Here is a 26091-nt window from a genome sequence, read left to right on the forward strand (position 1 = left end):
TGATTAATTCAGACAATACAGAACTTTATTAATGTACAACAAATTAAAACAGATTATAATTCCATTCGTAGGTGAGATCTGGGATTGGTGGATGTTCTCAAATCCCTGTAAAGAAGAAATAGTTAGTTAGGCCTAAGCAATTGCTGACTGGTGGTCAATTGTAATAACGTTACAGTACTAAATTACTGCATTGACGTTTGAATTAATCGCTTAGCTATTTACCTTCGATTTGTAATACAAATCCACTCCTGACTACTCCTACCCCGGTCAACAGCACTGCACCCCCAACAGCAACTCGCCCAAGCCTTCCCCATTTCTCCTTCTCCCAAATCCATTCAGCTGATGTTCTGAAAGAGTTGCAAAATCTGGACCCCTACAAATCAGCTGGGCTAGACAATCTGGACCCTTTCTTTCTAAAATGATCTGCCGAAATTGTTGCCACCCCTATTACTAGCCTGTTCAACCTCTCTTTCGTGTCGTCTGAGATTCACAAAGATTGGAAAGCAGCTGCGGTCATCCCCCTCTTCAAAGGGGGGGGGGGGACACTCTTGACCCATCTGCTACAGACCTATATCTATCCTACCATGCCTTTCTAAGGTCTTCGAAATCTGTCAACAAACAGATTACCGACCATTTCGAATCTCACCATACCTTCTCTGCTATGCAATCTGGTTTCAGAGCTGGTCATGGGTGCACCTCAGCCACGCTCAAGGTCCTAAACGATATCTTAACCGCCATCGATAAGAAACATTACTGTGCAGCCGTATTCATTGATCTGGCCAAGGCTTTCGACTCTGTCAATCACCACATCCTCATCGGCAGACTCGACAGCCATGGTTTCTCAAATGATTGCCTCGCCTGGTTCACCAACTACTTCTCTGATAGAGTTCAGTGTGTCAAATCGGAGGGTCTGCTGTCCGGACCTCTGGCAGTCTCTATGGGGGTGCCACAGGGTTCAATTCTTGGACCGACTCTCTTCTCTGTATACATCAATGAGGTCGCTGTTGCTGCTGGTGAGTCTCTGATCCACCTCTACGCAGACGACACCATTCTGTATACTTCCGGCCCTTCTTTGGACACTGTGTTAACAACCCTCCAGGCAAGCTTCAATGCCATACAACTCTCCTTCCGTGGCCTCCAATTGCTCTTAAATACAAGTAAAACAAAATGCATGCTCTTCAACCGATCGCTACCTGCACCTACCCACCTGTCCAACATCACTACTCTGGACGGCTCTGACTTAGAATACGTGGACAACTACAAATACTTAGGTGTCTGGTTAGACTGTAAACTCTCCTTCCAGACCCATATCAAAGATCTCCAATCCAAAGTTAAATCTAGAATTGGCTTCCTATTTCGCAACAAAGCATCCTTCACTCATGCTGCCAAACATACCCTTGTAAAACTGACCATCCTACCAATCCTCGACTTTGGCGATGTCATTTACAAAATAGCCTCCAATACCCTACTCAACAAATTGGATGCAGTCTATCACAGTGCAATACGTTTTGTCACCAAAGCCCCATATACTACCCACCATTGCGACCTGTACGCTCTCGCTTCATACTCGTCGCCAAACCCACTGGCTCCATGTCATCTACAAGACCCTGCTAGGTAAAGTCCCCCCTTAGCTCGCTGGCCACCATAGCATCTCCCACGCTCCAGCAGGTATATCTCTATAGTCACCCCCAAAACCAATTCTTTCTTCGGCCGCCTCTCCTTCCAGTTCTCTGCTGCCAATGACTGGAACGAACTACAAAAATCTCTGAAACTGGAAACACTTATCTCCCTCACTAGCTTTAAGCACCAACTGTCAGAGCAGCTCACAGATTACTGCACCTGTACATAGCCCACCTATAATTTAGCCCAAACAACTACCTCTTTCCCAACTGTATTTAATTTATTTATTTATTTTGCTCCTTTGCACCCCATTATTTTTATTTCTACTTTGCACATTCTTCCATTGCAAAACTACCATTCCAGTGTTTTACTTGCTATATTGTATTTACTTTGCCACCATGGCCTTTTTTGCCTTTACCTCCCTTCTCACCTCATTGCTCACATTGTATATAGACTTGTTTATACTGTATTATTGACTGTATGTTTGTTTTACTCCATGTGTAACTCTGTGTCGTTGTATCTGTCGAACTGCTTTGCTTTATCTTGGCCAGGTCGCAATTGTAAATGAGAACTTGTTCTCAACTTGCCTACCTGGTTAAATAAAGGTAAAATAAAATAAAAATAAAACACTCGTCTGTCTCTCTCCATCAGATACCACTGGTATGGAACCCTGGCGATGATCTTTTCCTAAGCAAAGGTTAAGGATAATAAGTGTTAACGCAGCTAATTTACTACTAGTATACAAAACTAGTTAATGGTATAACTTCAACCAGTTGAAAATGAATATTTAGCTAGCTACTGCATTCATTCATAACATTGGTTATCCAGCTTTTTCCGGCTTTTTCACCTGCGGGATCGTCTGAGATCAGCCACCCGGACAGCTGATGAGACTGTGGGTTTGCACAATGAAGAATTTCTGCGCAAACTGCCAGAAACCGTCTCAGGGAAGCTTATCTGCGTGCTCATTGCCCTCACCAGGGTCTTGACCTGACTGCAGTTTGGCGTCGCAATTGACTTCAGTGGGCAAATGCTCACCTTCGATGGTCACTGGCACGCTGGAGAAGTGTGCTCTTCATGGATGAATTCCAGTTTCAACTGTACTGGGGAGATGGCAGAGCGTGTATGGCGTTGTGTGGGCGAGCGGTTTGTTGATGTCAACGTTGTGAACAGAGTGCCCCCTTGTGGCGGTGGGGTTATGGTGTGGGCAGGCATAAGCTACGGATAACAAACACAATTGCATTTTATCGCTGGCAATTTGAATACACAGAGATACCGTGACGAGATCCTGAGGCCCATTGTCATGCCATTCATCCGCCTCCATCACCTCGTGCTTCATGCATGATAATGCATGGCCCCATGTCACAAGGATCTGTACACAATTCCTGGAATCTGAAAATGTCCCAATTCTTCCTTGGCCTGCATACTCACCAGACATGTTACCCATTAAGCCTGTTTGGGATGCTCTGAATCGACATGTACCACAGTTTGTTCCTGTTAGTATCCAACAACTACACAGCCATTGAAGAGGAGTGGGACAACATGATACAGGCCTCAACCAACAGCCTGATCAACTATATGTGAAGGAGATGTGTCAAGTTGCATGAGGAAAATGGTGGTCACACCATATATATATTGACTGGTTTTCTGATCCACGTCCCTTATTTTTAAGGTATCTGTGACCAACATATGCATATCTGTATTGCCAGTCATGTGAAATCCATAGAGTAGGGCTTAATGAATTTATTTCAATTGACTGATTTTCATTATATGAAATTATTGCATGTTGCGTTCATATTATTGTTCAGTGTACTTACAGTGTACTACACTGCTGTTATTTACTTGGTACTTTGTATCCTCTGTCTTACATTATATGTAAATATTTGTGGCCAAAGTAAACTACATTGTTGCCTATCGAACCCCTTTTCTTAAATTTAGATTTTAAACCTAAACCTAACCACACTGATAATTTAAGGTTAGGCAAACAAGCGAATTTTTGTTTTCATAAATCTTTACGATATAGCCAATTTTGACTTTGTGGCTGTGGTAACTAGTGGACACCACCCCACACCATCACTGACGCAACACACTTTCAAGTGTCGCAGAACGTCTCTCCTAGCAGCAAATCAACAAGCAGTTTTTGTTGTTGACGGATAGAAACCGAACTAAGCAGCAAGTTAGCAATCAAGCTATTAAAAAAAGTTTATACAGGTCTGCAGATTGCTTGAAGTTAATGGCATAAATATGAAAGACGGAAGGGAAAATACTCGTCAGAGGGAGAAAGGGATGGAGATAAAATGCGAAAACATTGAAAAAATGGAGAAGCCAAAGCAGGAGAAGAAAGAAGTAATGACGAAGGTACCGTTACGCGGGCTATTGTAGTTGGCTCGCTAAACCAAAATGGCTAGCTACACGGATTTAATCTGGCAAGCTACTCCTGTATTGCTGGCTAGCTAGTAGATCAGGTGTAATTAGCCTGTAATTGAACTTCGTTAGCTAGTTATCTTTTGAATGTTGGCTATTGAAGAGTAACGTTAACCGATATGTCTAAGTTAGTAAACCTGTTATAGTCAGCTAAACTAGCTAGTTACCGTTAACCAACGCTTAGAGGCTGAATCTGCTATTTTAACTATCTGGCTTGGATATTATCTTGATAAGTCAACATTTGAGTGCCACAGATCATTATCCGACGTCTGCCTCCAAGTATAACCAAGGAGGAACTGGAGGAGCAATTGCAGCCACTTCCAGAAGTGGACTACTTAGAATTTTTCTCCAATGACAGCAGGTGCGTATAGTCTGAACGATTGTCAGCCAGAATCACATATTTGGTACCCTGGTTACTTACTTCGTTTTTCTTCTATACAGCATGTACCCCCATGTCTTCGCCAGAGCATACATCAACTTCAAGATTCAGGAAGATATTGTACTTTTCAGAGACCGGTTTGATGGATATGTGTTCGTTGATAATGGAGGTGTGATTAATTTAATTTCAATAAGCTATTGACATCTAAGTGTTGAGCATTAAACCAACATTGATTTTCCTGGTTATTAAACAACTAATTGGCTGACGTCTGTTAAATTATTTTAATTCCGTTTTGTTTTTTTGTGAGCCCAACGTAGCGTTTCTCTAGAGATAAGACAAATTGTCAAACTATTTGGGACACTGGGTGGAAGGGAGTTGTAGTTTTCATCAGGCAAATATTCAACCTAGCTCAGCGGTGAAATGCGGTAATTTATTACAATGACCATAATCCATTGCGCATGTTTCCCCCCAGTTCAGACGGTGACAGATATCCTTACACCTGCTACGTTAGATAAACACAGACCGCATGAGAGAGAAATGTACACAACGGCAAGGGAGATGGACAGTTCGTGAAAGCACGTCTAATCTACTTCAAAGCACTTGTAAAAATGATTTCGTCAGACAGCTCTGCAGCATACTTACAGGCAAGCCTAGCTAAATAGGATGACTAAAGACAGTACAGTAAGTGGAGCACAGACAGAGATTAGATGGTTGGGGCTGGCTGCTTCTGCTTGAGCTGAGATGAGATGATGACTTTAAGGAATTAAAAATAATAGTCATAAAATAAAAACTAAATAATATAAACAACCTAAATCTTTTTATTATTTCCTACTTTTCTATTCATGTCTACCCAATGTGGACCTGACAGACAATGGAATATTTTCAATGTTTTGACAACTTAATGTTAATTGTTTTTGTCTTTGGAACTCTCAATTTGAAAGATTTCAAATAATTGAATTTCATAATGCATTTAATGTCATAAAATGTTTGTTTTTTAAAATCAAAATGGAAAACCGTGATTCTTTAAAATAATTTAACCGAACCAACCTCAAAGCACTAATAGCTTAGAACTAATAACAACCACGCAATATTAGCCTAGGCTATTGCAGCATCTTCTGATTGCCTTGTGCGTTAATTAATGCTGTGGCTTATTTTGTTTAACAGGGCAGGAGTATCCAGCCATTGTTGAATTTGCTCCTTTTCAAAAGATTGCCAAAAGAAGGAGTAAGAAAAAGGATGCTAAAAGTGGAACAATAGATGAAGGTGAGAATGTTACATGAGGCATTTTATGGTTGGTTGCAATTGCGCACCATTTAGATCCTCTAGCTCGAAAGTCCCACTGAGACACTTTGTTCTTTTAGATGCTGATTACAAGAAATTCCTGGAGATTTATAATGGGGATGATGAAAAGTTTACATCCACCCCTGAGACTCTACTGGAGGAAATAGAGGCTAAAACAAAGGAACTAGTAGGTATGTAAACATACTTTCTGGTTACATTTGGTTGACATCCAAGCCAGTTGAAATACTCTAGATGCGTGTCAATGTGAAATCAAGTAGTGTTCCCTGTGAAAGGGATATTTCACGATTTTACCCCCCCAGCTAAGAAAATGACTCCCCTCTTGGACTTCTTAAAGAACAAACAGGTATGTGTCGCCTGTAGGAAATAATTATATATTTTAGCTGTGTTCTTCCATGATATGAGGCTGGATAGACTTTTCATATGGCTTTTGTCTGCTGATGGTCAGAGAATCCGTGAGGAAAAGAAAGAGGAAAGGAGGAGACGAGAACTCGAACGTAAGCGCCTGAGGGACGAGGAACGTCGGAAGTGGAGGGATGAGGACAGGAGAAAGCGCAAAGAAGCAGAGAAGTTCAAGAAAGGAGACAAACCTTCCGAGAAGGATAAAGATCAAGCGAAGGAGGTGCCAAAAATCAAGGTATGGAAAGGAGAAGAAATCCTATCAAACTACTTGACTATAATACAGGTGATCCCGAAGAATAACAGACTGCTCTTTTCATGTTTATCTGTTTTCTTTCTCCGTTCAGCTCTTGAGAAAACCAGACAGAGGAGATGATGTGGAGAAGTTAAAGAAACCTGAGAAGGACAAGATGAAAGACGACAGAGCTCCAGGGTGTCCTGATATGACGAAACGCCAACACTTCGAAACCAGGGGGGACAGGGTATCACGGAAGTGAGGGGTCATCACCATTAATCTCTTTAATGTTTACCGGTCTTTAACATAAAGGCTTACATTGTATTCATGTAAATGTTCTTGTCTTTCAGAGCTGATGAAGATGGACACAAAGACTTCAGAGAGCGTGAACTAGAAAGGGACAGAAACCGCGAACGAGACAAAGAGAGGGAGCGGCGTCAGAAAGAGAAGGAGCGCATCAGACGCCAAGACGAGGATAGGCGAAGGAGGAGGGAAAGGCACGATGGAGAGAACTCCTACAGAAAGCGAGAGGAAGAAGGGAAAAGGGAGAAAGAAGATCGTGTCTGGGAAAAGAGAAGGGGCGAGAATGCCGGGGACTCCGCAAGCCATACTGATAAGCCTAAAAAGTCAGAAGAAACCCTGAGGGAGGAGAAAGCTAAAAGAGATTGTTTAAGAAACAAGGTAATAACTTCAGTCTTTCTTAGTATATAATCAAATAAGCATTTTTCCTAATCAATCAATTCCTTGGGTTAATTGGGATATTCTATTACATTACATTCTCCTGATTTCCTATGTTGATCTGATCACATTCCTTCATAGTTTTGTGTATTTTTTTTTAGTCTCTTAACCACAGCGGTTTCGTTCCCTTGTGCATCAGGATCGGCCTGCCATTCAGCTATACCAGCCAGGTGCCAGGAACCGAGGAGGAGAATCTCATGCTGGGGAGCGAAAGTCAGAGCGAGACCAAGAGAAGGGAGTTGAAGGATAAAAAAATGACCACAAATAAAGAATGATCAAACAATTGAGAGGAATCTGCTCTGAGCCAAGCAAACGGGTACCAGAGAGGCTGTTGCAGTAGTGCTTCTCCTGCAGAGCCACATCCCGTCCTCCCACTCCCAACCAGAGGACGGGATGTGACCACGGTGTCCCCCCCTAGTGCCTGAAGGTGTCCCTCTTTTAATTTTGTTTATGGAGAAAAGCAATGGAAAGTTGGCGCTTTAATGTTTGCAGGAGTTTGGCTATGGGGCGGCAGGTAGCCTAGGGGTTAGAGCGTTGGACTTGTAACCGAAAGGTTGTAAGATTGAATCCCAGAGCTGACAAGGTAGAAATCTGTTGTTCTGACCCTGAACAAGGCAGTTAACCCACTGTTCCTAGGCAGTCATTGAAAATAAGATTTTGTTCTTAACTGACTTGCCTAGTTAAATAAAGGTAAACTATAATGAGACAAAGCCAACGCTCTAGGACCACATGAATTTAAAGTGATCTTACTACAGTATTGGTACACAGTCTGCTACACAGTTGTGAAGCACAGTTCTAATATTGAATAGGCTTTCACCCTCATTAGTTGTTCATAGGTTTAAACAAAAAAATCACATACAATATGTTATTTAATTTATCAACAGTGTAGGAGTCTACTGGTTTAAATATATCCTGTTGCTTCTTTCAAAAACTAGGCATAGGTTTGTACACAGACATTTGTTTTCTATTTCCCCAACAAGTCCTTAATACTCTGTACAGGTAAAAACAATATTAAGCTATGTTATTTCACTCATTCAACAATTCAGGGGAATTAAAAAGCCATTTAATTTATAAATATAGAACTGTGAGCTATGCCTTGACTTGAGGCTGCACGCAACCCCTAATGGGTGACAATTAAGTTGTGGCCTTCTACGTCGTACGCATATAAATCTTCATACATAAACAATGCTACAGTAACATTCTAATTGGAATAAGCATATATATATATATTTATACTCGAATTTGTTTCATGATTGATGTAGCCTCGCTAAACAAGAGTTACAAATGAGCACAATAAAGAAAATATTGTTCTAAGTTGTGTATGGTATTTATTCAACATTCCAGATTGGTTTTTATGACAAACTGTACTGTAAATACAATTTGAGAGAACCATTATCTAATACATTTTTACAAGTGGTACAGAAGCGTCATGTTGATGCAATGCGGGAGTGGTCCACTTGATGACGCTGTGTGCACGTAGCGCAAGACTTTTCTACACTTTGCTTGGTTGGGATTGCCTACATCACCAACGCTTCCCCTCTTTCTTTCTCTTCGGCTTCCGCCATTGGGGTGTAAGGACTGCGGACAAAATGGTAAAGTACAATCTTATAACATCCTTGTCTACATGAGCGAAATTGTTTATTGTTCATGGCATTTACAGAAAGTGTTTTTAACGGCAACACCGAAAGCCGTTATATTGTCTTCAATACCAGTATTGAATTCATAAAAAGTAACGTTTTAGTAGCGTGTGGCCGTGTTGTCGATCAAATTTACTTTACTTCAAGAAGTACACTTCCTGCCGTCAAGACTTTTCTGCCTATAGTAATCTATCTGTAACTGAAGTGTAATAATAATAGTTGGCAGGTTTACCTAACGTAAGTGCAGCATGCCATGAAGGAAATGTAGGTTTGCATGTGATGTATGTTACCCTAGTTAACTAACAGCTGCATCCTCTTTAATTTCAGTCGTCCCACAAGACTTTCAGGATCAAGCGCTTTCTCGCCAAGAAACAGAAGCAGAACAGGCCCATCCCACAGTGGATCAGAATGAAGACTGGCAACAAGATCAGGTATTTGGATCCTCTGACCATCTAAAGCAGGTCTGCAATTACAGTACTCCAATCAGTGGGTGTGCTGTCATTAATCCTGCTGAGAGTAACATTCTGCTTTGGAGTTCACACTTGGTCACATCACCAGTGATGAGGATTCTCTTTAGTAATGACAGTGCAATTACGACTACAGTATCGTAGTTCCCTGACGGGGCTCAAAGCTGCGACCGTTTGACTTGAGTTACAGTTCAACACCATTTTTTGTTCACAATTGAATGTATGCAGGCCAGGTATTCAAAGTTTGGTTTGAAGTCTTGGTTGAATATTTGTAAAGTGCAATTCAGTCATGCGCTGTTTGAATACATTTCTAAAGCCAGTATTCTTTTCATTTGGCGCCAGTAGCTTTCAGTTGGTACTGGCCCGATGTTGCCACGAGCAAAATTGACCTTGCAAAGGCATGTTACTTTAAAATATGTCTAGTTGTTATTAGCCTGGTTCCATGGAATGCAGGTACATTATGGGACACTGGTCAAGTCATTATTGCCCCAAAATTGGTGTGCCCAAATCACGTGCTGGTGCCATCAACTGGGAAAAGTTAATCTAGCACATTGACCGAGGAAATGATGTTCCTATCAAATAATATGTTTGAATGTCTTTTTGCCATGTTGGGGCTTATTTCGGCTGTGCCTCATTTCCTTGCTTTTGAGCATATGGAATAAATGGCATTTGGTTGATTTGCTTTACCAGTCAAATGCAGTATTGTCTGGTTTTGTGAAACAACTTTATTTGGATTTATGCATCTTCTCAGACAAATTATAAAGAAACAATATGGTGTTTACAACTAAACAAGCCTAACTACAAGCGGTCTACTATGTCCCTTGACTGGATTTCAATCTAATGCCACCATGGAGATTGCTTGTGTTGTATTATCAGTCTGCGTTATTCCTGGTTTCACTGTGTTCCAGGTACAACTCCAAGAGGAGACACTGGAGGAGGACCAAGCTGGGCTTGTAAATATACAGGTCTTCAGATCTCCCGCGTTCACAGCATCTTCACCTGCCAAGGCCACCACCTGCTAGAACCTGGAGAGGAAAGCCAAGCTATCTTGAACGGCCGTCTTTTTGTACAAATACTCTGGTTATGCGCGTGTTTAACAATAAAAGATTTGCGAAACGAGATGTGGTTGAGTTTGTCTAAACTCAATTTGTCCTTTACTCTGGAAATGCTTTTTTAATGCTTCCAGTGCAAGCAAGTGTCTCTTATCCCCAAGGTTTGCCAGCCATGCATCATACTGGTGTTACCTACTTTATGACATGGTTGACATTAGCGCAACGCTCTACATTTGATTACAAGAAGGCATCTCACTCAAGTCAGGGTCATTGGGAATTGGCTAAATTACTAACTAGGCACCCTGTCCGTGTAATTTGTTGACGATTCAGATTTCCTTTGGAATGTTTACTTGGCATAACCCAAAATGTAAGCTAGTAAAAGATGTATGACCTTGTTCTGTTTTTATATAATCCTATCAGATGACCATAACACCCTAAGAACAATTGTTAATTTTTTGTGCATTATCACATGTAATTTGTTGCATGATCTGTAAACCGGTATAGACTAATGGTGAAATATTTATGGGCCCTTCCTAACAATGCAGAAAAATAACGCAAGGAATAAATACAAATACAATGAGTAATGATGACTTCGCTATATACTCAGGGTACTGGGTTGATTTGCAGGAATACAAGGTAATTGAGGTATCCATGCACATTTTAAGTAGGTGTAAAGTGACTAAGCAACAGAATAGATGAGCAGTACCTGCACCGTATGTGATTTGTCAAGAGTTGGTGCAGATGGTTCTGTAGGTAATTAACTATATAGCGGTCTTATGGCTTGAGTAGAAGTTGTTCAGGGTTCCGTTGGGTCCAGATTTGGTGCATCAGTACTGCATTCTGTGCGGTAGAGAGAACAGCCTGATATGGGTAGTTGAAGTCTGACCATTTTTAGGGCCTTTCTCTGACACTGCCTGTGCCAGAGAGCTTGGCCCCAGTAATGTACTGGGCAGCATGCACAACACTTAAGTGCCTTGCGGTCGGATGCCAAGGAGTTGCCATATCAAGCGGTGGATAGTCAAGATGCTCTCGGTGGTGCAGCTGTTGAACTTTGAGGGCCCATGCCAAATCTTTTCAGCCTCCTGGGGAAGAGGCGTGTAAGGCCCTTTTCACGATGGTTTGTGTGTTTTTAAATTATAAACTGGTTAGTTCGAGCCCTGAATGCTGTGGTATATCAGACCATATGATTTGTTTCTAATGACTAATTGTCTAATTACTTTGGTACCCAGTAAAGAGCAATAGAGCTCTGGATTTTATGGTATACAGTGTATAGACTACTATGGCTAAGGGCTATATCCAGGCACTCCTCGTTGTGTCCTGATTTACAACAGCCCTTAATATATTGGACATATACCACACCGCATCGGGCCTTATCTAACGTCTCTAGTTCTGTAGCACTTGCTTACACGACCTGCAGAAAATGTCAAAATTAGGCTTTCAAGAAAGCTTATACAAAATCAGCATAACTCATTTTTGATCAAAGAGCACACTTGTGCATGCCGTCAATAAAAGTTGTATTTAATGAAATAACATTTTTAAATACAATTAAGTCTAAAACAACACATTTGTTGTGTGCAAGAAACGGTTCCACTGCTGTGCTGCCCATAATCAGATTGGTTATTCACCAATTATAAACTGGTTGGTTCGAGCCCTGAAAGCCGCAGACCGTATATCATGACAACGTTTAGTTTTACTGGTCTAATTACATTCGTAACCAGTTTATAATAGCAGTAAGGCACATTGGGGGTTTGTGATATATGGCCAATATACCACGGCTAAGGGCTGTGTCCGAGTACTCAGTGTTGCGTCCTGTGTAAGAACAGCCCTTAGCCATGGTATATTTGCCATATACCACACCCCTCGGGCCTTATTGCTTAAGTGGCTTAGCATACTACGCGTACAAGCGCAAATGCGTGAAAGTCTACAAGCTATGATCAATGTGACTCGTGATAAAGACACTTGATTTTGCGTGAAAAAAGTACCTTTGTGTGGCCATCTGACCTTTAGCTTTTGTTCACAAAAGACAAGGATGGGGGAAAATAACTCCTTAGATAACCCGCGCCATCTGCCATTCCTCCGAGTCCGATCTAAGTAGACTGGATCGTCTTTCTCATCACTTAATTCCGACTTGGGCACTAGCGTGGCACTGCAAGCAATGTTGTTATTAGGGTTTTGCAAACGCACCCTACCGTGCGCATCGTCCCAAGTGCTAAGAAGCTCCATCTCCTCTGCGGCGTTGCCCTTCAGATGATTTCATAGTTTCCATCTACAACAGACACCATCCGTGCGTGCTGCACGGGGTCCAGAGCCCAAACACCCAAGCTACTTCCCTTATTAAAGACGCATTGGAACATCTTGACAACAGAACACAAATCCACCGGACGAGTTGTTCAATAGTAATTCTTTCAAGTGTCTTACGCAGAGCGAGCCTCTCTGCTCCACGGACAGCTCTGAGATGCGTTACTGCTGGTCTCACACACCTCTGGCTGTCTCTGCTACCTTGATCTTCCTGTCGAAGCATAATTAGCCGAACAGGCAAGGAATGCCCGCACACCCACTCTTGTCCATTATCATTATTAGTTGATTCAGATCCAAACTCCAATGCGCATCCGCCTGGTAAGGATTGGAAATGTGTCGCAGAGTTGTATGCTGTCGTCTTACTGATGGCACTGTTATACACGTTGCTTGATTTACAGATGAAGTCGGAAGTTTACATAAACTTAGGTTGGAGTCATAACTCGTTTTTCAACCACTCCACAAATTTCTTGTTGACAAACTATAGTTTTGGCAAGTCGGTTAGGACATCTACTTTGTGCATGACACAAGTAATTTTTCCAACAATTGTTTACAGTCAGACTATTTCACTTAGAATTCACTGTATCACAATTCCAGTGGGTCAGAAGTGTACATACACTAAGTTGACTGTGCCTTCAAAGTTGACAGGAGAGGAGTATGTCACTGCATAATGAAGGTAGGTCCTATCGACATTTGAACTCGGATCGCAGGATTCAGAGTCCTGAGTGCTAACCATTACAACATAGAACTCTATACCGAGTAATTACTGAAGTGTTCAGATTTTACTGTCATTTGTTCACGGGATGAATAGCTGGAGATGAGATGATTGGTAGGCCATGTGAATAATTCAGCACAAAATCTAGGAAGGTTCTACCGAGATCCGCATTCTAAATTAACTTGGGAATTGTTAATTTGCAAATGTCGACTGTCATTCCTTCACGTGTTGTAAATCCTTCCAACTGACAACAATCTTTGGACAGCTATATTCAAGTTCCACGAGGGAGAGTAATTCACATGATAGGTCCTACCAAGATTTGAACTCGGATTGCATGAATCAGAGTCCTGAGGGATAACCTTTACAACATATAACCTTGTACTGAATAATCTGTGATGGGTTAAGACTTGACTCTCCTTGGTTAACCAGAAAAACACAGAAAATATTTTCTGGTTAGAACTGGTATCAACTGGTCTACCCTACCATGTAACAACTTGGAAATCTGCATATTTCCAACACAATTGATGTGATGAGGGAGAAAAGTTATTTGGGGGGCAGCAAGTTTTCAATTAAACATTTTGGAAAATTCCCAAAAAGATGTCATGGCTTTAGAAGTTTCTGATAGGCTAATTTACATAATTTGAGTCAATTGGAGGTGTACCTGTGGATGTATTTCAAGGCCTACCTTCAAACGCAGTGGTGCCTCTTTGCTTGACATCATGGGGAAATCAAAAGAAATCAGCCAAGACCTCAGAAAAATTGTTGTTGACCTCCACAAGTCTGGTCCATCCTTGGGAGCAATTTCCAAATGCCCAAAGGTACTAGGTTCATCTGTGCAAACAATAGTACGCACGTATAAACACCATGGGACCAAACAGCCATCATTACCGCTCAGGAAGGAGACGCGTTCTGTCTCCTAGAGATGAATGTATTTTGGTGCGAAAAGTGCAAATCAATCCCAGAATAACAGCAAAGGACCTTGTGAAGATGCTGGAGGAAACAGGTACAAAAGTATCTATATCTAAAGTAAACCAAGTCCTATATCGATATAACCTGAAAGGCCACCCAGCAAGAAAGAAGCCACTGCTCCAAAATGGCCATAAAAAAGCCAGACTACAGTTTGCAACTGTACATGGGGACAAAGATCGTACTTTTTGGAGAAATGTCCTCTGGTCGGACAAAACAAAAATAAAACTGTTCGGCCATAATGACCATTGTTATGTTTGGAGGAAATAGGGGGGCGCTTGCAAGCCAAAGAACACCATCCCAACCATGAAGCACGGGGATGGCAGCATCATGTTGTGGGGGTGCTTTGCTGCAGGAGGGACTGGTGCACTTCACAAAATAGATGGCATCATGAGGTTGGAAAAGGATGTGGATATATTTAAGCAACATCTCAAGACATCAGTCAGGAAGTTAAAGCTTGGTTGCAACTGGGTCTTCCAAATGGACAATGACCCCAAGCATACTTCCAAAGTTGTGGCAAAATGGCTTAAAGACAACAAAGTCCAGGTATTGGAGTGGCCATCACAAAGCCCTGACCTCAATCCCATATAACATTTGTGGGCAGAACTGAGAAAGCGTGTGCGGGCAAGGAGGCCTACAAACCTGACTCAGTTACAGCAGCTCTGTCAAGGAGGAATGGGCCAAAATTCACCCAATTTATTGTGGGAAGCTTGTGGAAAGCTACCCAAAATGTTTGACTCAAGTTAAACAATTTAAAGGCAATCCTACCAAATATGTGTATGTAAACATCTGAACCACTGGGAATGAGATGAAATAAAAAAAAGCTGAAATAATTATGTTATTCTGACATTTCACATTCTTTAAATAAAGTGGTGATCCTAACTGACCTAAAACAGGGACTTTTACTAGGAGTAAATGTCAGGAATTGTGAAAAACTAAGTTTAAATGTATTTGGCTGAGGTGTATGTAAACTTCCGACTTCTACTGTATATATGGGGCATACAACAATCTCATCTCTGTAGATTTGGCTGCAAAGAGACAATAGATAATTTATTCTGGTATTGCCCCTATGTTGCTTGTTTCTGGTCACAAGTTCAGGAATGGTTTAAAAAATAAAAAATTCACAACATACTTGAAATTAACCTAATTAATCCCGTGACCGAAAAAAACATGTTCTATTATATGGCTCTAAAACTTTTACTGAATGATCTATCAATGCATTTACAGCAAATATTGAAATAATAAAGGGTCTCAATGAATGATGTGCAGTGTCACATGTTTATTGTAAATTGTCACATGACCAGAGCTGTTTACTTCCTGGTTGCACCATGAGAAGAGGATGGCTGCATCAAAGCTCCCAAACAACAGGTTAGTAAAGTATGTTAACATAAAGATAGGACAAAGGTTTTTGGTACACATCATCTTTAAGGTGTCTAGTATTGATATATTGCATTTGCAATTACTCAACTTTGTTCAGTGTGGTCATAGAATGTGTAAACATGTTGGCGGCAACAATAGTGACCGGGGGGATAACACAGTGCATCTTGGTATACACATAGTTATACACATACCATGTTATTGTTTTACCTAACTTTCTACTCTGTTCTTTCTTTTAGTTTCACTTTGAGTCAAGTTCTGGATATGTTTAATCTAGGTGACCGCCCAGACAAGGCATGCAACATTGCGGTTATCCCTCAAAATGAGAAAGATGCTGTCCTGAGTGGTTGTGATAGCGATGGGTCAGATATGGACTATGGACAGGCCATTTGCCAGCCAGGCTGTTGAATGCATATGCTGAACCTATACAAACTGATCATGACAGGAACAACGTTATCAGTGATTATGACCCACCCCCTCCTTTGTTGATAATGGACTTCTACCAGCCAGAGGGTACAGTCAGAAGAGCCAAGGGCCTCTACAAGCCATAGGGGTCAGCCAGAAGAGCCAAGAAAAAAGTTGTGGGTGGTCAAAAATAAAGATTGAGTGTTCAAACGATCGAAGAGGCCAGCCACCGATGTGATTCCAAAACACATAGTATTCAGCCCAAAAATGCAAAAGTTTGGCACGAAACCACTGAGCCACGGAAGGAGATCTTTACTGGCCGCTACTGTTGAAGATCAGGCAAGATATAACAAAGCTTCTCACTGGCCAATCAACACGATGCACCGGTTCAGGAGAAGCCGTCATTGTGACAAACGTACTACCTATGCATGTGAGAAATGCAAAGCGCCACTGCCTATTGAGGGCTTCAAGATAGTAGAAAATGAGATGAGAACGAATGAAAAAAGGGCTGAAAAAGACAAAAGAAAAATAGAAAAGTTGATAAAGGGTGAGGAGGAGCAGAACAACGGACTAGGAAGAAAATACAAGTTGACGATCAAGACAATCAAAATTACTGAAATGTTTTTGGAAAAGAAAGGTCAATTGATTCAAGACATACTGTATGACAGTAGATATACCAGGACTGACTGATCATAGTTCAAAACAGTGATGCACAAACTAATCTTGCACTTGGTTCTGAAGCCTACCTCATATATATATATATATATATATAAAAGCACTCATTGTGCAGTGGCACTTTTTAAATATATATATTTATATATATTGTATTTTGTTCAGTGTAGGCCTCTACATGAATGCATATTCTACATATTCTACTCTATCCTAAATGTTACCTTTATGTTCAGTGGGAATAAATCACACGACTGCTTTACAGTTGTTAGTGAATGTTGCACTAAAATGTCACAATGACAATGTTACATTGAATATTGCACTAATGTACAAATTCAAATATTACAATAAAGTTACAATATTGTTTCAATACATGTTGCACTAAAGTAAATGTTGAAATGCATTGGTTGTTTTTTTGTCTTTGCTCTCAGTATTCATATCGTGTTGTATAAGGGTTTTTGATGTGTAAAATAGTCAGACTTGAATGTGACGGAGCATTCTAGAGGCAATGCTGGGGACTGCCAGTGACAGAGTATTAAATGTGTTAATAACTGGGTTGGGATTTCTAAGATGTTTGATAACTGCATAGGAGAAATATGTTAATTTTGTAAATGTGACAATTGTGACCGACCATAAAATACTTTTTCATTCAAATTTAATAAAATTGATTACTTTATTACTACTTATTGATTACTTCAAAGGGTTAATGACACTTGATTTGGAGATTTTCATGTCTGGGGAAAATTAGAGTTTAAATGGGTTAACAATACAAATAGCAGTGTTGGGTGATTTGGAAAGCCATAGTCGGTCAATAAATATACTCTTAAAGGTTTCTCTTTAGCACACAATCTGGGGATACAATACGATTGTAAGTTTCAAAAATTGTAAATCACAGCACAATTGAAAAATACATGGCACATGGAAACCTAAAGATGGTCTATGGTGATAGGTGTGATGGGCTGAGGGTTATGATTAAATAGCTTGTGTTGGTAATGTATTATGACTGCTTTATATAAAGTTCCATGTATATGCACAATATACACTACCATTCAAAAGTGTGGGGTCACTTACATTTTTGAATAAGAACATTTGTTTATTACAATCCCTGATCAGAAGAGTGTAGGAACTTACTATTGTAGCTGGAAACGGCTGCTTTTGAATGGAATATCTAGATCGTTGTACAGATGCCCATTATCAGCAACCATCACTCCTGTGTGCCAATGGCATGTTGTGTTAGCTAACCCAAGTTCAAATGCTAATTAGAAAACCCTTTTGCAATTGTTGGCACAGCTGAAACCTTGTGCTAATTAAAGCAATTAAAAACTGGCCTTTCGACTAGTTGCGTGTCTGGAGGTCATTTGTGGGTTTGATTACAGGCTCAAAATGGCCAGAAAAGACCATTCTGAAACCAGTAAGTCAATTCTAGTTCTGAGACATTACATTTACATTACATTTAAGTCATTTAGCAGACGCTCTTATCCAGAGCGACTTACAAATTGGTGCATTCACCTTATGACATCCAGTGGAACAGCCACTTTACAATAGTGCATCTAAATATTTTAAGGGGGGGGGGGTGAGAAGGATTACTTATCCTATCCTAGGTATTCCTTAAAGAGGTGGGGTTTCAGGTGTCTCCGGAAGGTGGTGATTGACTCCGCTGTCCTGGCGTCGTGAGGGAGTTTGTTCCACCATTGGGGGCCAGAGCAGCGAACAGTTTTGACTGGGCTGAGCGGGAACTGTACTTCCTCAGTGGTAGGGAGGCGAGCAGGCCAGAGGTGGATGAACGCAGTGCCCTTGTTTGGGTGTAGGGCCTGATCAGAGCCTGGAGGTACTGAGGTGCCGTTCCCCTCACAGCTCCGTAGGCAAGCACCATGGTCTTGTAGCGGATGCGAGCTTCAACTGGAAGCCAGTGGAGAGAGCGGAGGAGCGGGGTGACGTGAGAGAACTTGGGAAGGTTGAACACCAGACGGGCTGCGGCGTTCTGGATGAGTTGTAGGGGTTTAATGGCACAGGCAGGGAGCTCAGCCAACAGCGAGTTGCAGTAATCCAGACGGGAGATGACAAGTGCCTGGATTAGGACCTGCGCCGCTTCCTGTGTGAGGCAGGGTCGTACTCTGCGGATGTTGTAGAGCATGAACCTACAGGAATGGGCCACCGCCTTGATGTTAGTTGAGAACGACAGGGTGTTGTCCAGGATCACGCCAAGGTTCTTAGCGCTCTGGGAGGAGGACACAATGGAGTTGTCAACCGTGATGGCGAGATCATGGAACGGGCAGTCCTTCCCGGGAGGAAGAGCAGCTCCGTCTTGCCGAGGTTCAGCTTGAGGTGGTGATCCGTCATCCACACTGATATGTCTGCCAGACATGCAGAGATGCGATTCGCCACCTGGTCATCAGAAGGGGGAAAGGAGAAGATTAATTGTGTGTCGTCTGCATAGCAATGATAGGAGAGACCATGTGAGGTTATGACAGAGCCAAGTGACTTGGTGTATAGCGAGAATAGGAGAGGGCCTAGAACAGAGCCCTGGGGGACACCAGTGGTGAGAGCGCGTGGTGAGGAGACAGATTCTCGCCACGCCACCTGGTAGGAGCGACCTGTCAGGTAGGACGCAATCCAAGCATGGGCCGCGCCGGAGATGCCCAACTCGGAGAGGGTGGAGAGGATCTGATGGTTCACAGTATCGAAGGCAGCCGATAGGTCTAGAAGGATGAGAGCAGAGGAGAGAGAGTTAGCTTTAGCAGTGCGGAGCGCCTCCGTGATACAGAGAAGAGCAGTCTCAGTTGAATGACTAGTCTTGAAACCTGACTGATTTGGATCAAGAAGGTCATTCTGAGAGAGATAGCGGGAGAGCTGGCCAAGGACGGCACATTCAAGAGTTTGAGAGAAAAGAAGGGATACTGGTCTGTAGTTGTTGACATCGGAGGGATCGAGTGTAGGTTTTTTCAGAAGGGGTGCAACTCTCGCTCTCTTGAGGATGGAAGGGACGTAGCCAGCGGTCAGGGATGAGTTGATGAGCGAGGTGAGGTAAGGGAGAAGGTCTCCGGAAATGGTCTGGAGAAGAGAGGGGATAGGGTCAAGCGGGCAGGTTGTTGGGCGGCCGGCCGTCACAAGACGCGAGATTTCATCTGGAGAGAGAGGGGAGAAAGAGGTCAGAGCACAGGGTAGGGCAGTGTGAGCAGAACCAGCGGTGTCGTTTGACTTAGCAAACGAGGATCGGATGTCGACCTTTTCAAAATGGTTGACGAAGTCATCTGCAGAGAGGGAGGAGGGGGGGGGGATTCAGTAGGGAGGAGAAGGTGGCAAAGAGCTTCCTAGGGTTAGAGGCAGATGCTTGGAATTTAGAGTGGTAGAAAGTGGCTTTAGCAGAGACAGAGGAGGAAAATGTAGAGAGGAGGGAGTGAAAGGATGCCAGGTCCGCAGGGAGGAGAGTTTCTCCATTTCCGCTCGGCTGCCTGGAGCCCTGTTCTGTGAGCTCGCAATGAGTCGTCGAGCCACGGAGCGGGAGGAGAGGACCGAGCCGGCCTGGAGGATAGGGGACATAGAGTCAGAGAGTCAAAGGATGCAGAAAGGGAGGAGAGGAGGCAGAATCAGGAGATAGGTTGGAGAAGGTTTGAGCAGAGGGAAGAGATGATAGGATGGAAGAGGAGAGAGTAGCGGGGGAGAGAGAGCGAAGGTTGGGACGGCGCGATACCATCCGAGTAGGGGCAGTGTGGGAAGTGTTGGATGAGAGCGAGAGGGAAAAGGATACAAGGTAGTGGTCGGAGACTTGGAGGGGAGTTGCAATGGGGTTAGTGGAAGAACAGCATCTAGTAAAGATGAGGTCGAGCGTATTGCCTGCCTTGTGAGTAGGGAGGGAAGGTGAGAGGGTGAGGTCAAAAGAGGAGAGGAGTGGAAAGAAGGAGGCAGAGAGGAATGAGTCAAAGGTAGACGTGGGGAGGTTAAAGTCGCCCAGAACTGTGAGAGGTGAGCCATCCTCAGGAAAGGAGCTTATCAAGGCATCAAGCTCATTGATGAACTCTGAGGGAACCTGGAGGGCGATAAATGATAAGGATGTTAAGCTTGAAAGGGCTGGTAACTGTGACAGCATGAAATTCAAAGGAGGCGATAGACAGATGGGTAAGGGGAGAAAGAGAGAATGACCACTTGGGAGAGATGAGGATCCCGGTGCCACCACCCCGCTGACCAGAAGCTCTCGGGGTGTGCGAGAACACGTGGGTGGACGAGGAGAGAGCAGTAGGAGTGTTATCTGTGGTGATCCATGTTTCCGTCAGTGCCAATTAAGACTATTCCATGCAATAAATTGCCAAGAAACTGATGATTTTGTACAACACTTTGCATAGATTATGCTAGATCATGTACTTGGTATAGTCCACACCTAACATTAACTTGTGTTAATAGTGTAGTCTACATGAAATACCTTAGCTTGGCCCCAGTTCTGTTCCCACAGTCTTGCCAACTCATTGTCATTGGGGCGTCAGTGACCATAGTTAGCAAAACCGCAGCACAGACAAGTCTTAGACCTGGTAAAGAATTCCCAAAAGTACTGCTCACACATCCTAAATGATACACCTTGAATAGGTATGCATTAAAAAAAGTGTCAGATTTGAGTCAGCCAATGCAACACATATGAAATTAAAAATCATTAAGACTATTCAGGATTTCATAAACAAACTTTATTGATAAAAAAGAAACATGTGAAAAACTGTACAAAGCAATAGACTCAGTATTCATCCATCTCTGGAGGCAGGTCAATGGTCAGCTTGTTGATAGTTTGAAGGAATGCATCCAATTCCATAGCACAATTGTCTGAGGAAAATAAAAGAAAGAAACTGAAATGACAAACTGACAATTCCAGTTTAATTGAACCCCAAATCCTGAAACGAACCTGAGCGTGGTAGGTTCAACGGAGAAATACATGTGTATGGCTCAAGCACTTCAAAGTCCTCTTCAGGCAGAGATGGCATTTCTGGGAGACGTACCAGTCCAGGAAGCACAAGATGACTCAGGCAAACCACATCCTCTGGGATGACATAGTTCTCAAACTCTAGAACCAAAGTTAAACATTTTAGTGGGTGGTTATCAGAAAGGTGGCAGGATATCAAAGGGTAAAACACCAGAGTTAACTTACCAAGTGGGTCATAGGGGATAAACCTCTCAATATCTGGGTATTCTTCTACTTTGGTCTGAGGGAGGGTTTTAACTTTTGTTTCCTGAAGAGAGAAAAATCATGATTACTATACAGATCTAGGCACACATCACCTACCAAAATTAATTTGCCAAATTGTGAGCTTATGACCTGTGTCTCAAGGAGTTTGTTCTTCTCTTGTCCATTTACAGCTGGCATTGATGGGATCTTGTTCACTGCCCCCAAAGCCTTACGACCAGACTGTAAAGGAGCATGAAACTTTTTTCCAGTTACAGGAGTCCTCAAGAGGTTCTCTGTAAGCATATATTTTAAGTGGTAAATAGGTTGAGCAAAGTATACACTTAATAACAATCAGGGTCAATCGTTTTCATTTGTCTCAGATGGTAACATAAGTAAGTGCATGTGTTATCATGGTGGTTTAAACACCCAATGTAGCCTTGATTATGAAACAGACAAACGAAGGTAAATAATTGACAATTGTAAGAAGGGCAGAGTACCTGGAACAGATTGCAACCGCTGGCGCATCTTCAGGGCAGGTGTATGGAGGGTTGCATTTCTCTCAGTGAAGATTGAAGCCATTTCCTGTTTGGGCAAGTAGTAATGAGTACAATCCCGTTAGCTAGCTAAACAGACATTTCAGACAATTTGCTATATAGGCTAGTCATTATCAACTATCAGGGAGTCCAAATACGCTTGAGGTTTATGACAACCCGAGTGTAACGTTAGTGAGGACAGCGTCCAAGTTCGATCAGATCATCTTTGGTTTGGTTGGTGGAAGGCATGACTAGTTAGCAGCCTTTTTACTCCAGGGAGGCCTGTATAACGTTACAGATATCCCGCTGCTAGCTAGCGGGGTTGGCTTTTGTCATTCAAAAGCGAGAGCAAGATATTTACATTCCTAATAAATGTGCAAACTTACTGTCAATTACTCAACGTTTGGTAGCTAGTGGTCATGTGAGTGTAGCTTACCGTTCTCCTGTCCAGTATCTTTGGGCTTGCCCGTTTGTTTTGTTTTGGATAATTGGAAATGTCTTCCTTTTTAAACTGCGCCTCCCGTCATCCCATTGGTGTACGTGCGCACCGGGGGAGCCAATCGCACAGGAGCTGTAAACGTGGAATTAATGCGATGCCTCTTCTCTCTGCTTGAGATGATAATATGGCTTTTGTGTAACATTTACCTCCCAAATGGAAACAGAAACAGACAAACATACATACGTGTGACCAATATTTATATTACGCTTGTTCTGAAGAAGTAGCATCAATTGGGATCAGAAGCTATATTATAGTTTAGGTCTATGATCATAAAGCTATAAACTCAATCACAACAGGCGAAGGCTATCAATCAAAATGGTTTGGCTACAGTCAGACATTTTCAAAAACGTTTCAACAAGACTGGTAATATAACAATTTCATGACAATGACCAGGGCACTACAATAGTAGATTTGCATCCAACTCTACCACAAACAATATATTAAATGTTTTTCTGTGTGCATATAACAATGTTCACTTATATAAAACAGCCATGATATTATCACTGATGCAAAAAATATTTTCACAGTTTTTTCATCTGTTTTCCCCTTCATATGTCATAATCCTCCTAGTATAAAGTTGAGCATTCGGTGGAATGGCTACTGGCCTTCATGAAAATGCCACGAATTTTAGAAAAATGACAAGTATTTTAAGGTATTTTACTGGTCCAGCCGCTCCAGCCAACCCAGAAGGTTCCAATGAAGGAAAATAGGGGAGAGCACCTATTAGGATGTATGGCATTTTTGAGTTGTGCAAACATTAATTCATCAGTTTAACATAGTTTATACTGATATGCCCACCCTTTTAAAAAAGTTTATATTTCAATTAATTATCTTGCAGTTCTGTAAAAAAATTAAATATCGCAGGACAGGTAGGAACATTCTCTCGTGTATGTCTGTTGTACTATGCAGTTTCCATTACCGTTCTCTTGGCAGCGGGATATTATGTTGGCAGCACGATCCCGGATGATTTTCTCTAAAAAATAAGAGTCCTATTATAAAGAAATACATGCTACATTTTGGGAATATAAATAGTTGTACTCCAGTGCAGTACAAGTGTTTTTCACAGCATTGAAGCCACCTTTAAATAGTAACTTTCACGAAGAAGAAACATATTCGAAAACAGATGTTTTAGGCTTAGTTACAGTGAAACACGTCAATTCTAGTCTTCATTTTGACAGTTCGTTGCAAAAGTGATTATATGTTGGTTTTATAGTACTAACTAAATCGACCTCTTTTTGTCCCTAGCGGTTCAACTCTACCATTGAAATCGTGATGTAGAGAGAGCCTCGACATCATCTCAAAGGAGGGGTTCGGTATGAAATACCTACACTTCCTTCTAGATGTGCTGGGTGGTACCAACTCAAGGTATTTGGCGATGGTATTGGTCTTTGGAGTGTACCAATATAATCTGCATGACGCTTCCTTGACTAGACTACTGATTGATGTTACACAAAATTCAAAAGGCACACGACCAGTTTCAACGTTTTTGCTTGCTCGTTTCATACACATCTATGTGCTTTACCGAAGAAATTAAACATGTAGGCTATGAGGATTTTATGTTTATATTCATAGCTACGCTACATCCATCGTAACAAGAAATAGATATTGATATAGATGACGGTGGTCATGTCAACTCGGATTTTTTTCTTAACCGCTATGACTGATTGGTTGCACAGACATAATGATCCGCTAAAACAGTTGCCTCATAGTAGAGTGAATGCGGGTCCCGACAGAGATCATTGCAGCACATTCGGAATATTTCATGCTGCGGGCGGACAGAAATACAACTTTGTGATAAATTGTTTTTGTTGAACCGCAGGTTATTTGTAAACAGTCACATATCTGCGTTGTATGTTAGCCTACGTATTGTATTAAAAGCACACTTTTGTCGCATTATTCACACTCAGAATTCGCTGTTTCAAGATAAGATAACTAAATGGGACAACCACATATCTCAGTCATAGTGGTACATTCTTCCTCAATAAGGTCAGTAAGGTCAGAGCTACTAAGGAGGGGAAAAAGTCAAGTGCTAGTGTTAGTTCAGGACTATGATTTTTTTTTTGGGGGGGGGGGGGTAGGGGTGGGACGGCCAAGATACCAGAGGTGTCAGAACTGAGTGCTCGGAGTGCCTCGGGTTGGGGTGTAGAGTTGGAGTAAATCCTGAAGGTAGGAAGAGGCAGTTCCTCTTGTTGGTCCTTAGGCAAGTACCATGGTTTTACGAGTTTTGAATGGAAGCCAGTGGAGTGTGCAGAGGAGCGGGGTGACATGGGAGAACTTGGGAAGGTTGAACACCAGGCAGGCTGTGGCGTTCTAGATAAATTGTGGGGGTTTGATGGCACCAGCAGGGAACCCAGCCAACAGCAAATTGCAGTAATCCAGATATGCGATGACAAGTGCCTGGATTAGGACGTGCGCCGCTTCCTGTGTATGCTAGGGTCGTACTCTATGGATGTTGAAGTGAATGAACTTGCAAGAGCGAGTTACTGCGTTGATGTTTGCAGATAACAGCAGGGTGTTGTCCAGGGTCACGCCAAGGTTCTTTGAACTATGGGAGGGGGATGCCATGGAGTTATCAACCGTGATGGAGAGGTCAGGGAGCAGACAAGCCTTCCCAAGGAGGAAGAGGAGCTCCATCTTGTCGAGGTGGTGGGCCGACACGCAAGCTGACATATCTGCCAGGCACGTAGAGATGCGTGTCGCCACCTGGGTGTCAGAACGGGCGAAGGAGAAAAGTAGTTGAGTGTCATCCGCATAGCAATGATAGGAGAGATCATGTGAGGATATAACGGAGCAGAGTGACTTGGAGAGGGCTTAGAGAGGAGAGGGCTTGGAACCGAGCCCTCAGGAACACCAGTAGTGAGAGTATGTGGTGCAGACACAGATCCTCTCCATGTCATCTTGTAGGAGCTTCCTGCCAGGTAGGATGCAATCCAAGTGTACAGCCATGAGAGGGTGGAGGGGAGGATCTGATGGATCACAGTGTTGAAGGCTGCGGATACATCTAGGAGGACAGAGGAGAGAGAACACATCTAGGAGAACAGAGGAGAGAGACTCAGTATTGGCAGTATTGGCAGTGCGGAGAGCCTCCATGACACAGAGAAGAGCAGGCTCGGTTGAGTGACCCATCTTGAAGCCTGACTGGTTAGGGTCAAGAAAATAGTTCTGAGAAAGATAGCAAGAGAGTTTGGTCAGAGGGTTTGGCTCAAGGGTTTTGAAAAAGAAAAGAAAGAAGGGTTACC

General features: G+C 42.4%; 3 protein-coding genes, 2 long non-coding RNA genes and 1 other non-coding gene across 6 annotated transcripts; 4 read left to right on the forward strand and 2 right to left on the reverse strand.

Moving 5' to 3' along the window:
- Positions 1-3: 3 nt before the first annotated feature.
- LOC118363638 (uncharacterized) lies at positions 4-5560 on the reverse strand. Its single transcript, XR_004821436.2, has 2 exons — positions 4463-5560; positions 4-105 (listed from the first exon to the last, which is right to left on the reverse strand). It is a non-coding gene; the product is annotated as an uncharacterized LOC118363638 (long non-coding RNA).
- On the forward strand, positions 3705-8405 carry LOC118363636 (regulator of nonsense transcripts 3B-like). Its single transcript, XM_035744697.2, has 10 exons — positions 3705-3975; positions 4296-4402; positions 4483-4589; positions 5585-5683; positions 5782-5892; positions 6022-6065; positions 6168-6356; positions 6466-6611; positions 6704-7034; positions 7231-8405. The coding sequence occupies exons 1-10, from the start codon at positions 3862-3864 to the stop codon at positions 7339-7341; spliced, it is 1359 nt and encodes a 452-aa protein (XP_035600590.2). The 5' UTR covers positions 3705-3861; the 3' UTR covers positions 7342-8405.
- Positions 8406-8518: 113 nt separating this feature from the next.
- On the forward strand, positions 8519-10314 carry LOC118363637 (60S ribosomal protein L39-like). The gene is made up of 3 exons (XM_035744699.2): positions 8519-8683; positions 9056-9159; positions 10104-10314. Exons 1-3 carry the CDS (start codon positions 8552-8554, stop codon positions 10150-10152), a joined length of 285 nt encoding a protein of 94 aa, XP_035600592.1. The 5' UTR covers positions 8519-8551; the 3' UTR covers positions 10153-10314.
- LOC118364000 (small nucleolar RNA SNORA69) lies at positions 9183-9272 on the forward strand. Its single transcript, XR_004821503.1, has one exon. It is a non-coding gene; the product is annotated as a small nucleolar RNA SNORA69 (small nucleolar RNA).
- A 5233-nt stretch (positions 10315-15547) lies between the features above and the next one.
- On the forward strand, positions 15548-17350 carry LOC118363121 (uncharacterized). The gene is made up of 2 exons (XR_004821355.2): positions 15548-15591; positions 15840-17350. It is a non-coding gene; the product is annotated as an uncharacterized LOC118363121 (long non-coding RNA).
- A 3975-nt stretch (positions 17351-21325) lies between these two features.
- pttg1 (PTTG1 regulator of sister chromatid separation, securin) lies at positions 21326-22950 on the reverse strand. Its single transcript, XM_035743826.2, has 6 exons — positions 22790-22950; positions 22318-22402; positions 21971-22113; positions 21803-21884; positions 21560-21718; positions 21326-21480 (listed from the first exon to the last, which is right to left on the reverse strand). The coding sequence occupies exons 2-6, from the start codon at positions 22397-22399 to the stop codon at positions 21395-21397; spliced, it is 552 nt and encodes a 183-aa protein (XP_035599719.1). The 5' UTR covers positions 22400-22402; positions 22790-22950; the 3' UTR covers positions 21326-21394.
- Between the last annotated feature and the right edge of the window lie 3141 nt (positions 22951-26091).

Source organism: Oncorhynchus keta, chromosome 30, assembly GCF_023373465.1.
Source record: "Oncorhynchus keta strain PuntledgeMale-10-30-2019 chromosome 30, Oket_V2, whole genome shotgun sequence".
Classification (NCBI taxonomy): domain Eukaryota; kingdom Metazoa; phylum Chordata; class Actinopteri; order Salmoniformes; family Salmonidae; genus Oncorhynchus; species Oncorhynchus keta.

What these genes read in the sequence shown, in the direction of transcription:
- LOC118363636 (XM_035744697.2), top strand. Translation starts at nt 3,862, where the DNA reads ATGAAAGACGGAAGGGAAAATACTCGTCAGAGGGAGAAAGGGATGGAG. An exon ending in TAAAACAAAGGAACTAGTAG is followed by an intron (nt 5,893 to 6,021) that starts GTATGTAAACAT and finishes TTACCCCCCCAG; the next exon opens with CTAAGAAAATGACTCCCCTC. An exon ending in GAGATTGTTTAAGAAACAAG is followed by an intron (nt 7,035 to 7,230) that starts GTAATAACTTCA and finishes CTTGTGCATCAG; the next exon opens with GATCGGCCTGCCATTCAGCT.
- pttg1 (XM_035743826.2), bottom strand. Translation starts at nt 22,399, where the DNA reads ATGGCTTCAATCTTCACTGAGAGAAATGCAACCCTCCATACACCTGCC. An exon ending in GCGGTTGCAATCTGTTCCAG is followed by an intron (nt 22,114 to 22,317) that starts GTACTCTGCCCT and finishes ATATGCTTACAG; the next exon opens with AGAACCTCTTGAGGACTCCT. An exon ending in GTTGAACCTACCACGCTCAG is followed by an intron (nt 21,481 to 21,559) that starts GTTCGTTTCAGG and finishes TATTTTCCTCAG; the next exon opens with ACAATTGTGCTATGGAATTG.
- LOC118363637 (XM_035744699.2), top strand. Translation starts at nt 8,552, where the DNA reads ATGACGCTGTGTGCACGTAGCGCAAGACTTTTCTACACTTTGCTTGGT. An exon ending in TAAGGACTGCGGACAAAATG is followed by an intron (nt 8,684 to 9,055) that starts GTAAAGTACAAT and finishes CTTTAATTTCAG; the next exon opens with TCGTCCCACAAGACTTTCAG. An exon ending in AAGACTGGCAACAAGATCAG is followed by an intron (nt 9,160 to 10,103) that starts GTATTTGGATCC and finishes ACTGTGTTCCAG; the next exon opens with GTACAACTCCAAGAGGAGAC.